We start from the raw sequence: 15082 nt of genomic DNA on the forward strand, positions 1-15082 counted from the left end.
AATGATTTAATTCATTAATTAATCAATTGAGGAACAATTTCTAATTCTTTAGAGCACAAAAAAGAAATGCAACAAATCCTAAGAATTACAGTTTTACATGAAAATTAATTATTGTCCAAATAGTTGCCACCTACCTCCTTTTTTCAGCAAACTGATTAACTCCGATATTATCACCAATGTTGAGCACTGACTGTACCAAATTTGATAAAAAATAAAGAACAAAAGGATGAATGAACTTACATTTCAGCAACCACACTTCACCATAAAGCATTTACAGTCATGTACATTTACAGTCATTTACAATAATGTTTCTTTTTATTGTTGCGTAATCTATAGATGCTTGGGTTCTAAAATGTCAGAAAATGGTGAAAAATGTCCATCAGTGTTTCCTCAAATGTTCTGTTTAGTTCAAAGATATTTATTTTACTGTCACACAGCAGGAAAGAAACCCCAAAATATTCATATTTAAGAAACATGCTACACAGAATGTGGACATTTTTTCTTAAAAAAAGAAAATTACTCAAACAGATCAATGAATTATACTTTTGTAAGGTCTTAACTTCAGTTTTAAATAATGAGGTTAACCTTGTACAAGTCTACAATTTCATGTACATCTGAGAGTAGATACAGCACAAGCAAGGACCTAGTCAGGAGTAAACAACCTGGATAAGTGTCATAAAATAACTGCTAACACTGTGGGGTCTGTTGTTTTAAATGTGCTGTATGAATATTTGTGATTTGACTTGACCAAATAATTTTTAGTAAATGTATTAGTTGACAACTACTTGTTTTGTCAAATGATAATCAGTTTACTGTCATAGGGGAGTTAAGAAACCTGGAAATATTTGCATTTAAGAGGCTGGAATTACAGAATTTAGACTTATAGATAAATAAAAACAACTGTAGGTAAATTAAAAAGTCTGCAAGTCATCAGATATATGCTGCAGCTCCAGTTACAGCCCTGATGGAAACAATGACATTGCCATCAGGTTTATGGGGAATATACAGTGTGTAAAAACACAGATGTTGAATTGTCCTTTACCTGCCTGTCAGTTTGGATCCGGAGCCAGCAGCTGCTTTTGTGTCCTGTCAAATTGATGGTACAGCATCACAGTGACTTGGCAATTTCAGATCCTCCATAGGTTCACGAGGCATCATCTCCTTTTGCCTCACTGCCTCCTGCAATCCACACTGAGAGGCGACGTCTGCGTTGCAGTTTGAGCTCCGGACAGAAGCTGCTCTGCTCTGGGCTGCAGGGAGTCGTGTTGCTGAGCTGCTGCTGAATCGGGGGGCTGGAAACTCGATCTGCGCTAAAAATAAAAAAAACATCACCAGCATAGCGAGAAGGAGGTGTGTCACTTGCTGTGTTTGTGCGTGTGTGGGGTCACAGTGGCGCAACACACACATAAACACACACAGACACACACACAGACAGGGTTTATCATGTGTCAACATTTCCTTGAAGCCCCCCACCCTCGTGTGTGTGTGGAATTTCTTTCACCGTCTCTCGGTCACATGTGCAGTTTACATGTGGGATCACTATCATTTACAGGCCAACACAAGGTTACAGGAGGTGACATCCCATAACGGCATCCCTGACCTCCAAACACACACAAACACAGACACACACGGCCCAAGGCAGCTCACATACAACCCTTATTTTTGTAAATGTTTCTTTGACCTCAGATGTGTTTAATCTGACCTGACACGCCACGAGCCGAGCCTCTCTAAAAAAACAAAAACCCACCTCATTACATTCATCACGTCAAACACGCCGCCTGTATCCGCCACGTGACACTCTTTGTCACTCACTGCCTGTTTTGTCAGCCTTCTCTTCAGTGGCCTTGTTTTCCTGGCATTGACTGGCAGAGACCAAAACTGATATGAAGATTTGATTTACTTAGTAGTCGAGAACGACGCTATTGGGTTGAATATATGGGAAATCAGTGTTTTCAAGATTTTCGAGAATAAACTGAATCACAGCTTCATACTGAGAAGAAACTCAACAGTGTAACTTCCCAGTTAGTAGTGAATGTTCCCATGACATCACCGAACAATATTACAAGTTCTAGATGGTTTTTAAAGAACATGTTTCAATAAAATGTTCAAAGAACATTTTAAGAATATTTTCCATTTCCAGTAATGATCCTGTGAAGTTTGTATAATGGTTAACAAGTTCTAGAAATCAAAGAAGTTTTGGGAACCTTTAAGAACATTTCATTTCCAAACATAAATTTAATTAATGGTTTAACAAATTCAAGTGGATAAAAAAAGTTTTCAACCAAGTTTTTGAAGAACATTTTAGCAACATTTTAATTTCAAACAGTGTTCTTATGAAGTTTATATAGCCATTTAACAAGTTCTAGTAAAAAAAAAAAATCAAACAAATGTTTCAAGAACAACATAGCAACATAAGAACATTTTATATTCTAATAATGTTCCTACGAAGTTAATAAAATGTCTAACATCAACATTCATGGACGCTGTTAGAGCCACAGATCTATGACAAGAAAGTAGGAACATTCTCAAATCATTAAAAAAAAATGTTTTCCAGATGTTGTCAAAGCCTGAGATTATTTTTATAAAATAAAGTTCTTGTAATGTGATATAATAACAAAGGTAGAAGATCCTTTCTGCAATGTTCTGAGGATTTTGTAGAGGGAACATATTATAGAACATTATTCCAATGGCAATAAAAGAAGGATGTTCTCAGTACAACATTCAGATGAAAGAACGTTCTTTATAAAACGTTCTTGTAGTGGAATATATAAACAAGGCTGCCAACTTATGACCAGACCAGAGATTTGGTTTGTGTGGGATACTGACAGGGGGTCTGGGGGTCCTCTCCCAGAAAATTTTGAAAATTATTGATCCTATTTCCTGCATTCTGGTGTAATTTAAGAGCATTTTGCCTGTTAAAATCTTATTATACAGATAACGTTAAGGGATAATAAAAAAACACTGAGGTTAAAAAAAAATCAGAAAAATAATACAGAGCATGGGCAGGCAGTATTGAAAATGGTTCTTCATGTAAAATGTGGATGAAAGTTCTGTGGCTGGATGTGCACAACACCTTTTAGTATTTTCCATAAATATATGCATAATTGAAATAACTCCAGCAACCACTTGTCTTGGAGGATTTTAATGCACACACTCAACAGCTTCAAGTTGACCACATCAGCCAACTAAACAATATAAAGTGCTTAAGCAAAAACAAAACATAACTTAAATTATCCATTCACTGAACAGAATTACAATCAGACACTAAACTCTGTATTAAATGTCAAAACAATCCATGTGACTCTAAAAACTCAACAGCTTTACAAACTCTAAGACTAAACTCTCCACAAGGATCCAAAAGAAGTTGACTTCTACATGAGAGCTATAATTATTCTTCATCTACTTCCTGAAAAGTTTGGTCAATAAAAAAGACAAAAGCTAATATTTTCAGCCGAACTAAAGACAGACTTTGTGATTTTTCTGCTCACATGTTGTGTTGTTGTAAACTTACTCTTTCATATAAATAGCCTCCTAACCTCCTGGAAACCAGATTTTGTCCTGTTTTTGTGTCACTCCTCGGTGACCCTAGACAGCCAGGTTGTAATATTTTTTGAGCAACACACCATACTATGACAGTTTTACACTGAAGGTTCTACTATGAAACCAGTTTGACATGTTCAGGTGTTCTATGTATGAAAACTCAGAGATTTCAGGTATCAGAAGGTGGTTTTCAACTTTCTTTGTTAACTTTCTGCTTCAACTTTAAACTAAATTTACTTCACTAAGCCAGCCCTCTGGACTTCCAGTAAGCTGTGTTCCTATTGGCTGTCCAGGTGGCTGCTTGGTGTTATCAGGAACACCTGAGCAGCTTAGTGTCTTCCTGCTTTATGGTTTCAGTTAAACATTTCCTCTGCTTCTCTTCACCACTGAACCTGGTTTGGCTTCATTGCTTTAGTTTGTTCTTTAGGTGTTGGCTTGCAGCTTCCAGCAGTAAAATCCTCTTTAATGTGTTTCTTGGTGTGTTTTAGGGCTTTGTACTGGATCATTGTCTTGGTAAATGTGGTTCTTTAGCCACAGTTAGCACATGGTGCTACTGTGTGCAGTGATTAGTGGATTTGGTGCAGCTGAGTTGTGTCTTTATCTTGGCTGTTGTGAGTCTTTAGAGGTTTTTGGTCAGACACATTCTGTATTCTTGTTTGTGAACCAACGTTGGTTGTCCAGAAGGTAAGAGTTCCTGTCCTGATTCTCCGTTTAAAGAGGTTCTCTGGTAGGCTGCAGGAGACTTTAGTGTTTAGGTTGTGCTAGTTTGGCTTTTGTACGGTTTCATTTGGATGACTATCTTGAGGCCCCTCCATGTGGTTTAGTGAGGTTTTCTGTAACAGCTCTACAAAGCAACCAGCAGCAGAAGAGACTTTGAGAGTTTTTAGGAAGTTCTGGAAACCAGACTTTAGAGCAGCAGAAACATTTGTCAGCAGTTTGAGCAGGAGAAGGTGAGCTTCAGAGTAGAAATGAGAAGGAAACCTTCTTGACCCGTGTGGTGAGGTCCTGTACCAAGAGTTTGAGCAGGTTGTGAAGAGTCTGTAGTTCTTTGGTCTGAAAGCACCAGAAGAGTCGACTCATTAAAGGAGAAAACGGGAGATACTGTTGGTTCTTCTGTCGCTCTGCAGTTTAGTTTCCTTAGACTGAATATCGAGTTTCTGTTTGAAATGATTTACCGTCTGAGCCCAAGAAGACTTCAATAAACTCCCTCCATCCCCTGAACACAACATATTTTATTACCATGTTAAATTTTTTTTAAATATGGTTTTGAGTTTTAATCTTTTTTTTTTTTCTCTTTGCTTGTTTAGTTTTGTCGTCTGTGTGAAAGGTGCTAAACGGAATAATTGACTAACTCATGATTGTGACAACAGAAGTATTTTCATTGTGATTTAAGAGTTTGTTGAATTTTTAAGGTTGGGGTTAAAATCCTCACAGAAAAAAATGATTAAAGAAATAAACATTAAAAAAGCAATTAAATCAAAGGAAACAAACATTTAATACAATAAAACTTTTAAAAAGAAAATTAAATGTTGAATACAATTAAATTAGAATTAACAGACAAAATATTTAATTAGATAATTAAACACAAGATACAAAATGTGTAATTATGGAATTGTTTTTTTCAACAAAAATAAAGACGAAATATTTGGATAAACATTTAAAAAGTACAATTAAACAAGAATATTAAACATTTAAACAAAATACAAAACTTTTAATTAGATAATTAAACCTTTAAAACAACAAAACATTTAATTAAAAACAATAAATGTTTAATTTGAAAATTAAGTCTCTAAGACAAAACTTTAAATAAGAATTAAACAGAAAATACAATGAAGCATTTAAAAATAAAATTAAACATTAAAAGGTGGTAAAACATTTAAAAAGAAAACTGTTAAAGATTTAATTGAAAAATTAAACATTGGGAAAGAAAAGGAAATTTATCAAACAAGCCGATAAAACATTTGAAAAAACAATTAAACATTAAAAAGACAAAATGTTTCAAAATCAAATCAGACATTAGAAAAGAATAAAAGGTGAGAAATGAGCAAAAGTAAACATTTAAGAAGAATCAAACTGAAGACAAAACATTTGAAAAGGCACCAGTTACACTTTAGAAGATCAAATTAAACAGAAGAGACAAAATGATCAAAAAGAGTAAAAACGGATAAAGGTCTTAAAGTGTTTTCGAGTCTGAAATGAAAACATCAAATTGTTTCTTCAAACATTTCCTCTTTCTATAGGCTTGGTTTGATTGTGGACAGATTTACTAAGAGCTCATTTCAGAAAAACTGCTTTCCAGATAAAGTCTACTAGTAGTTGAATGCATCGATCAAACTAATGTTACCTTCTGATCTCCATAAACTTTGCTGTTCAATGAAGAGAATCAAAGTTTGTTCAGGATTTCTAAAGAACCCACAGGTGAGGTCTGAGAAGAACTCAGATGGATGGTCTAAATGTGAAATCAAGAATCAAGTCACAAGTTTTAAGGCTTCTGTTAACCATAAAGTTCAAACTAACAGAGGAGTGCTGAGAAAGTTTTTAAACTTCAGTCCTCAGACTGTCAAAAGGTTCAAACTAACAGGCAAGTACTCGTAGAAGATTTCAGTCCTTGGACTGTCTGAAAGTTAAATCTAACAGAGATCTACTGTGGGACTTAGAAAATTTCAGCCCTCAGACTGTGTGAAAGCTCAGGTCCTGAGGTCTGGAGGCTTTGGAAAGTCTTGGAACTGAGGGTTCAACCCTCCAACACAAAGGTTGAAGTGCAACCTCCTGAGAAAAACGGACGACACGAGACTCGAATATTAAAAAAACTCAAACGACAAAAAATAGATAAAAAATCCGCAAAAAAAAGAAAAATCAATATCTGAGTGAGTAGATCAGGGGGTAAGAAGAGAGACTACCAAGTGGAAGGTAGGAGGTTCAAGACCCACCAATGGTATTTTTCTTTCTTTGTCTAAGTTTTTCAAAAAATTTAAGAAGGATCAGGTCTTGAACCAGCAACCTACAGCTCCATAGACAAACCCTTAAATCACTGAGCTACAGATCAGATTAAAAAAAAAAAAAGCATAATTTCGTCGTCCCTTTGACATGGTAGTTTCCAAGTGACCACATGGGTGGAGTCAGGGTGGAGAGTGGGAGGGGAGGTGGGTGGCGGCCTCCCCCCTCTACTCCCCCACCACCCACCACACCTTCCCCCGCCCGACGAGTTTTTGAAAATCCGAGTCTCGACGGGTTTCCGGAGTTTCCGGAGTTTCCACCAGGTTGGAGGCAGAAGAACTTGTCATAAAGAGGTGTTGAAGTCTGCGAGGATGGAGTGACTTTTAAGAGCGACGAGAAGGAAGACAACTAGAAGAGCAGGTCTTTAACCAGCATCTCTAAAATCCATGGAGTTGGCTCCAGAGAAATGAAGGGAGGTCAACTTTTATCAACCTCCATCTCATGTTGTGAACATGAGAGATATGTTGCTGAAACCTATGAGGGAAGCATCAGATGAAAAAGGTCATAAACCACCGACTTAAACAACGGCAGTGTTAAATACGTGAGATAAACACATCCAGATGAACACAGTGTGATTTATTTTTCCGGATTTACCCTGATGCTGTTTGGTTGTTTGTATAAAGTTTAACCAGGGACCAGACACCTGTACACATTACACCTGAGTCGACCCTGTAATCAGATAAATAACACAAAGGGGATACAATGAAGAACAAATTAGCTTGAAACAGATGGACCGGGACTGTTTATCTATACGTCACTTTGAATAAATACTTCATATCTGCTTGAGAGACACCACTTCTGATCTTCTTTATATGAAACAAAAGTGTTTTAAAGTGTATTGGTGCATTGCTGAGATGCTAAAATGTACCTTCACTAACAGTCAAAACACTTCATCTCCGTTTAGGCGTCCTTCAGAGAAACTCTCCTGGCCTTGGGCTGGACCATGGCCTCTGACCTGCAGATAGGAGCAGAACAACACACCATTTATCCACAGACAAAATAAATAATACAGTAAAGCATAAGCGTTTATCCCTTAAACCTCTGTGTGACTGATCGCTCCAGATTTGTTTAACAAAACATGTCTGGGATGGTTTTGCATGAACGACCTTCTGCTCCTTCAGTAAAGAAGGAGCAGGAAACTGAGCAGTGGCATCATAGTTTGGCAGAAAATATAATAAGATATATTAGATAATAACAGAGTAAATAGTAATACCAAGTGGCCGCATAATTTTTCAAGGTATTCACTTTTCCAAAATATTTGAAGTTATGCATTGTTATTTAGACAGCTTTTCTTTTTCACTCAGTATTCTCCTGCGGGTCTCTAAATCAGACTCCTCATGGCTGTTGCTCTGGATGTTGTAGTTGGGATCAGGTCTCATCATCTCCGGTTTCCTGCTGGCTTTCCACACTCACAGGGTCCAGCTCTCCTGGATTCACACGCTCTAAATTTAGTCATCTTAAAGTCAGACAGGACTGCAGGGGAGACTTCAAACTACGGCCAAGAAACTTTTCCTTTTTTTCTCCCCTCACTAAAAACTTTCTGTCCTGTGAGGGTCTCAGATAGTTTCTGTGAAGCAGTGATGGACTGACAGTGTGGATTAATTAAAGGCTTCGTCATGGAAACAGTCAGGAATCAAAAGGCTGTTCTGGTCGTCATTTAATCCACCTCACCACAGATATTTCGCTGCAGGTTTAAGGCACGTTTGCTCCACAGCTGACTGGCAGAAATGATATTCCGTCTGTCTGTTTTAGCTGTCTTCAGTCTGTTTGGTAAGTCCAATGGTTACAAACTGTTCAGGTTTAAGTTGTACTTTTGAGCTTCTTGTTTTCTCTTGTAATTAACAATCTAAACATCTATAGCATGTAGAGCCACCATGTTTTTCCCAGTATTGGTAACAACTGTGGAAAAGGCTGTTTTTGTGTTAATTCCATTTTTTTTGTTCAATATGTGTGAAATAAATAATAATAGAAATTGAACTTTTGTTTATTCTTCTGTCTGATTTTTGATATTCTTAGTGTCTCATTCTGCACAGGAGCCTTTCTGGAATTCTCCCCCCTTCTATCCATTATTGCCTTGTTTACACAGAGGTGCAGGATTTACTGTTGCAGTGAGAAAAAAAGAGACTGAAAGAGAAGCTTTTTGAGTTCAGAAGGGTGAAAACAATAAAATCTAACAGCAGCAACAGATGTCAAGAAAAATACTTTAACTGCCCGTAAAAACTGTCATGCTTTACTAGATAAGTAAATGTACAAAATGTATTATGCTTGACCTGTTAAAAATCACACATATTCCCAGAAACAAACATTAATAAAGCAGAAACTAAGGTTCTTGTAGTGATAGGAGAGAAATTTCATGTTGTATTTATGAAAACATAAAATACAATTTTGAATTATTTAACAGTATCCATCCCTGCACTTGAGTGTTTAAAGTTTGATTTTCTCATCAAATCTGTTTCCCTGTGTATAAATCCAGTTTATACTGCTATGTGTTTCTTTTATATTTGTACTTTTATGTCCAAAGTATGGCATTCGAGTGTGCAAAGAAGCAGTGAGCTTTGGTTTTGACAAATATACACCTTAATACACTTGCATATTCTTCTACTTACATATATATTTTTTATCTTCTAGTTGTTTATCGGTCCTCTCTTCTCCCTCAGTGTGTCAGTGTGATGGCGGCTGTGCAGAGGTGGACTCTCTGACTGAAGCTGTGGCCGGAGAAGGATTCCTGCTGGGCTGCATCTCCTGTAAGAAGAGAGAGGAGGTTTCAGGCCGAGCCACCGTCGACTGGCACTTCAGACCGCTGGGCGAAGAAGACTTCATTCATGTGGGTTCATCCAAGGGTCTGAGGGCTCTTCTGTGAAATCTGGATGTGGATAAAAATAAAAAGACAAACAACCTAAGAAATCCATAAAATAATGAATTTAGTGCAGCTTATTACCCGAGCATTGTCCCGTAATTAAAGAAATTAAAATTCACAGTGTGTGCACAGTAAAATAACAGGACATTTTCTGTATTTTAGTGGTGACAAAATAGTTTTAAAAAAATGAAATTACATTATTTTTAATGATACAGCTAAAACATTTTCCTGTTATTTAATATTTTAAATTGCTAATAATAAAAAATAACATTTGCTATTATTTAATGTTGTATCTATAATGAAAAATGGGACATTTTTTGTTATTTATTGGCATATCTGCAGTTTAAAAAAAAAAACACAAACATCATATAAATCCTTGAAAAACCGTAAATATACTGGGAAGTCATTGGCTGGACTAGTAAAAAACTAGTAATTTAACATTTTGTAATGTACATGTGAAGTAAAAGATGCTGTCATTTAATGGTTAAGCCATATGAAAAATGCCTAATTTTTGTTCATTTAATCAAATTGCAGCATAAAAACTGCAAATATTAAATGAATCCATAAACTAACAGAAAATATAATGGCTGCTCATTGGCTAGATTTTTTTCCTGTGATAAAAGAATTTTAAAAATTGGTTATTCACCAGTGTGTTCACGTTAAAATAAATAAAAAAAGGATATTTTTTGTAGTTTAATAGTAATTCTACAGTAAAAACCAACACATTTTTAATTTTCTAACGGTGTATCTATAGTGAAAAACAGGACTGTTAATTGATAATAATAAAGCTGACATTTGCTGTTAATCAGTGGTGTATCTACAATTAAAAAATAGGACATTTTATATTATTTAATGGTATAGCTATAGTTTGAAAAGTAAAACTGTTAAATAAATCCATAAATTTCAATAAATGTGCTGGCAGTTCATTTTCTGGACTTTATTCTGTAATTAAAGAAGAAAAAAAATTCTGTTAACATTGTGTCCACATTAAAATAAGACATTTTCTGTATTTAAATACTGAATCTGTAGCAAAAGAAATTGACATTTTCTTTTTGTGTGTGGTTGTTTTAGGTTGTTTTTGGTTGTTTTGTGTCTCTCCAATGAACCTTTGGTCCTTCGTTCTTCATCACAGCAACTTGTTAAAATGTTCCAGACTGATTGACCTTCATGCCCTAAAGAACAGATGGGCTGATTCTTTTGATTCCCTACTGAGAGGGATCTAAAACATGAAATATCATTTACTTTGCTGTAAAGATTCTCTCAAATCTCCGTCTACACTGTAGGAAACAGCAAGTCTCCCAGCTGTAACAAACTTTCTCCTCAGATTTTCCACTACGACCACCCGACTGCCGACATCCTCCATGACGATTTCGGCGGCCGTCTGGAGTGGCAGGGAACCCAAAGCAATGACATTCAGACCGGTGCTGTTTACATGCACAATGTCACCTTCAACGACACCGGGACGTACCGCTGCACCTTCCACCGGACGCTCTTCCTGTCGCTGGCCAATGAGCACGTCACCGTGGAGAAGGAGGTGGAGCTGACGGTGGTGGCTGTAGGTGAGGATGGGCGCACCTGCATGTCAACACAATCCCATCACACAACAAAATATTCTATTACAAGTAAAAAAATACACAATTTAAATAAACCTACAGAACTTTTGTCTACAAAACGTGCTCAAAGTGTTACTAATACTGGTGTATCACTTGATATACAGACTTTTACTAAGAGCTACAGGATGAATCTGTAGAATCTGTGACGTGATTCAGACGGTAAAGAAGGAAGTTTAGCTACAGCTGAACAGACTCAAGAGAAAAAGGAGAAACTCTTAAAAACAAGAGAAAGACAATGCACAAGCGAGACAACCAGCAGTTAGAGCTAAAACAAAAAAATCAAAAGACACTGAAATGCAAAACACAATGAAGTCTATATTAATAAACACAAGAAAAAATTATTAAAGAAATAAAACCGCTATAGTCAAGTGAAGTTAAAAATATTAATGCTACAATTCTACAATATTATATAAATACAACTTAATTTTTTGACTAATTTAAAGACTAAAGTTGAGACCCTACAATATTATTTAAAATAGAAAATTACATGAATAATATAAAAATTAAGGTTGAGGCCCTCCAGTGTTATATCAAATATGCATTTACCTCGCTAATTTAAATATTAATGTGGAGACCTGACAATATTGTATATAAAACACATTTACCTAGCTAATTTAAAAACTAAGATTAAGACCCTACAATATTATATAGAATATGCATTTAACAGACTAATTTAAATATTAAAGTTGAGACAATAGTTATTTATTACACATATTTACTTGATTAATTTCAATATCGAGGTTGAGACGCCATGATTTTAAACATATTTGCCTAAATAACTTAAATACGTCATGAAAACATGACTATTTTGGCTTTTCCCCCTTTTATAGGCATAGACTGAAAGTAAAATACTGTATGAACGTAGCTACCAGGACATCACTCATTGGTCTGTAAACAACCGTTTTGAAGCCTCAAGTTTGGAATTTGTCTGTCAGCATTTTGAAGCTTTTCGAAATTGGATGCAACGATCAGTGATACAGAAGCTAACATCAATCACACCTTAAAACAAACTCAGCTTTAGTGTCTGTTTTCCTCTAAATGGTATCATATTTTACAAAATGATGTCTATGCTGTAATGAAGGAGACTTGAAACTAGCGATTGAGATGATGAACTCATTACCAAAATGTTTACTGAGGTAAGTGGTAGTAGGAGAATTTGGGGCCTTTCCTAATAGACATCTATACAATCTGACTTCCAGAGGAGTCGCCTACTGCTGGCTGTTAAATAGAATGCAGGTTTAAATCCTCACTTTTCAGACATGAAGGCTGCATCCATCTTTCACGAAGAATATAGAGCTTCCTTGGAGCCACCATCTAGTGGTAGTTTAAGGAACTGCAGCTCAATGTCAGCTCAACCAGAATTTGGTTTCACGCTTTTCTTTTCTATGTTTGCTGTTTTACAAAATATCCAAACAACATAGGAATGTAAAACAAATACAAAGCAAGGAGAAATTTGTGACAAGAACTGGAGAATAATAAAAAATAATGGTAGAACAGTGGCCGTATTTTAGCGATAAATACATGACATGACTAAAAGACAGACGTTTCTGCGCAATGAACTTTCACAGTTTGTAAGTCTGCACAGAAAACAGTTTGAACATCTGTCCTTTATAATGCTTTGCTGTTGGTTCCTGTTTTCCAGCCAATCGGGAGCTGACTGCTGTGATCGCAGAGATCATGATGTACGTGCTGATCATGTTTCTGCAGCTGTGGCTCATTGTGGTTCTGGTCTACTGCTACAGGAAGGTTTGGGATGAGCATGAAGCCCGGGAGGCTCGTAAAGCTCTCAAGGCTCAGGCAGAGTAAGCTATTAATCTTTTAGTTGTTAGTTGCAGGACAAACTTTAAACCTTTGACCAACAGACTGGGGTCAGGTGGTCTTGTATTAGTACATTTTCCTGATTCTTCCCTCTTTTATATTTTCAGACTGTTAGAATCAAAAGACAACTGTGACGGGGTGCAGCTGGAGTAACATAAGTGGTGAGTCAGCTATCAGGTCCTCATTATACACATTTACTGGACTGCACAACAACAACAAAAAACACCTTACAGTAGCTGCATTATTTCTAAGTTGAACAGTAGAGTATTTCCTCTTATGAAATGTATAAAACAGTAAATCTAAATTGTTAGTTTTTAATTTGACATCAGAGAAAATACCTTATGTTGAACTTAGAAGTAATTTGATTACTGTGAGGTGACTCAGTTTAGAATCATTTAAAGTGATATTGCACTGCAGTGAGCTCACTTGTGTTGTATTCTGTGTTAAAGCATGCTGTTTTTGTAATCGACACTTTTGTGTTTTTATTTTCATTTTGTATCCAACAGGTGAAAAAAATCTTCTCTGCAGGAGTCGCGCTTCGTTGCTGCTACAGGATTTTAAAGTCAGCCAATTTGAATACCTTAGTGGGAGACAGCAGATTTTTGTTTAAATACAGGTGAATCTGAGCATCTGTGGCTTTTTATTTTAAAAAGGCCTTCATGTATTATTAGCGACTTGCAAAATATCAGCTATGACAGCCACAATTACCAGAAAGTGATGCTTTTACTTTTTGTGCAGTATTTGCCTCCATTTAAACAACACAAAGGAGATATAAAGAAATGCTGCACCGACAAACTAACCACACAGTTAGCTTATTATTTTAGCATTTGCTGACATGGAAACATTTACTGGGAAATTGAAATAAAACAAATTAAAAAAGTGGGGGAAAAAAACACCTAATTAATCAGAATGCCTCAGCTGTCATTTCTGTAGGATGTACAGTTAGGGTTATCATCTTTCTATTAATTTTCCCCAAATCTAAAATCAAAAGCCACAAATGAGGCGTCAAAGTGATTAACTTTGAGAAAGTCTTTGTCAAGCCACAGCAGTTCTTCAGTTTTGTAGATATGAGCTTTTATCTCGAAATGACTTGTGAGTAGTTTCATTCTACACTCAGCATCAGCAGGACGTCTTAACTTACTAAAGCTAACATTCAAAAACACTTGGTTCTCCTCGATCTGCACTGGAAAAAAAAATCAAATGACTGCTGCTGAAGTGACATTTGTATTATATGTATTCTACACAAAACAATTTTTAAATAAAGTCAATGCATGACGTTGGATCTTAGCAATAGATTTGCTGAATTTGTGTCCAGAATTACAGAGTTTGAACGTAAAAGAACAAATACAACTAAAAAGAATTACCTTAAAGTTACGAAAAAGGTTAAATTGACAGCGTGAGCCTGAAGCTTTATAGAAAGACCTGCATATTTAGAAACAAATAAATATTGTCATTTAACTTTTTTGTGTGTAATTTAAGAAAGCATAAAAAAAAAACATTTAAATTTAACTTACTGCATTATTGGCATGAAAATTTTACTGATTTATATCTACGTTTTCTGAAAACAGAAAACTACTGTAAAATTCAGATATTTTTTACAGTGTACTTCATGTCTGGTCAAGTTTGTAAATGAGCTTTAATAAAGTTGGTGTTTTTGTTATTGCCTGTTGGATTTACTAGTCTACAAATGAAGTGTAATGTGCATTTTAACAATGTCACTATAAAACTGAAGCACAAAATACAGCAGCTTCAGGAAGTATTCAGATAACTTCACTTTTTGGAATCTAAATTTCAGAATCCAGAAAATAAACAAACAGAAAGATGCGCTGGATTTTTAACTTCCTGACGGTTCTTGGATTAACGGCGTGTTACATTCTGGTGGAAATTCAAACAAATCTAACTTTAAAATTGTGATATTTGATCAAAAATCTCTTTATTCTGTGTCACATCTTAAAAAATTGTTAAAAAAAGAAGTGTACCGTGTGCTCAAATCAGATTTTGTCAAAAGCAAGAAATTCAGGCGCCCCGGTAGCTCAACAGGCTGCCATGGATTTGAATCCAGCCCATGACCCTTTGCTGCAGGTCCTTCCTCCATTCTTCTCACTAGTATCCTGTCAATGAATCCAAAAAAGGCCAAAAAAAAAAAAAAAGAAGCAAAAAATTCAGCACTCTTCTGCGAAACTGTGAAGCCATTAATTACTCAGAGCAGATCAACCAAAATCACTTGCTACACGAGGAATTGCAGTTTGTAGGCTAG

At 35.9% G+C, this 15082-nt stretch overlaps 1 protein-coding gene and 1 long non-coding RNA gene across 3 annotated transcripts; one reads left to right on the forward strand and one right to left on the reverse strand.

Annotated features, from left to right (window-relative positions):
* Nucleotides 1-5413: 5413 nt before the first annotated feature.
* Nucleotides 5414-14925, reverse strand: LOC110967110 (uncharacterized). The gene is made up of 6 exons (XR_002596782.2): nt 14805-14925; nt 10863-10969; nt 9144-9400; nt 7406-7492; nt 7132-7206; nt 5414-7011 (listed from the first exon to the last, which is right to left on the reverse strand). It is a non-coding gene; the product is annotated as an uncharacterized LOC110967110 (long non-coding RNA).
* On the forward strand, nt 8045-14810 carry si:ch211-225p5.8 (uncharacterized protein LOC555567 homolog). 2 transcript variants are annotated; one of them, XM_022216621.2, is made up of 6 exons: nt 8045-8307; nt 9195-9361; nt 10719-10953; nt 12650-12809; nt 12933-12986; nt 13332-14810. In XM_022216621.2, exons 1-5 carry the CDS (start codon nt 8265-8267, stop codon nt 12976-12978), a joined length of 651 nt encoding a protein of 216 aa, XP_022072313.1. In that variant the 5' UTR covers nt 8045-8264; the 3' UTR covers nt 12979-12986; nt 13332-14810. The 2 variants fall into 2 exon arrangements, with proteins under 2 accessions (XP_022072313.1, XP_051812750.1); XM_051956790.1 differs by lacking the exon at nt 13332-14810 and having other exon boundaries at nt 12933-12990.
* Nucleotides 14926-15082: the final 157 nt, after the last annotated feature.

Source organism: Acanthochromis polyacanthus, chromosome 12, assembly GCF_021347895.1.
Source record: "Acanthochromis polyacanthus isolate Apoly-LR-REF ecotype Palm Island chromosome 12, KAUST_Apoly_ChrSc, whole genome shotgun sequence".
Taxonomy (NCBI): domain Eukaryota; kingdom Metazoa; phylum Chordata; class Actinopteri; family Pomacentridae; genus Acanthochromis; species Acanthochromis polyacanthus.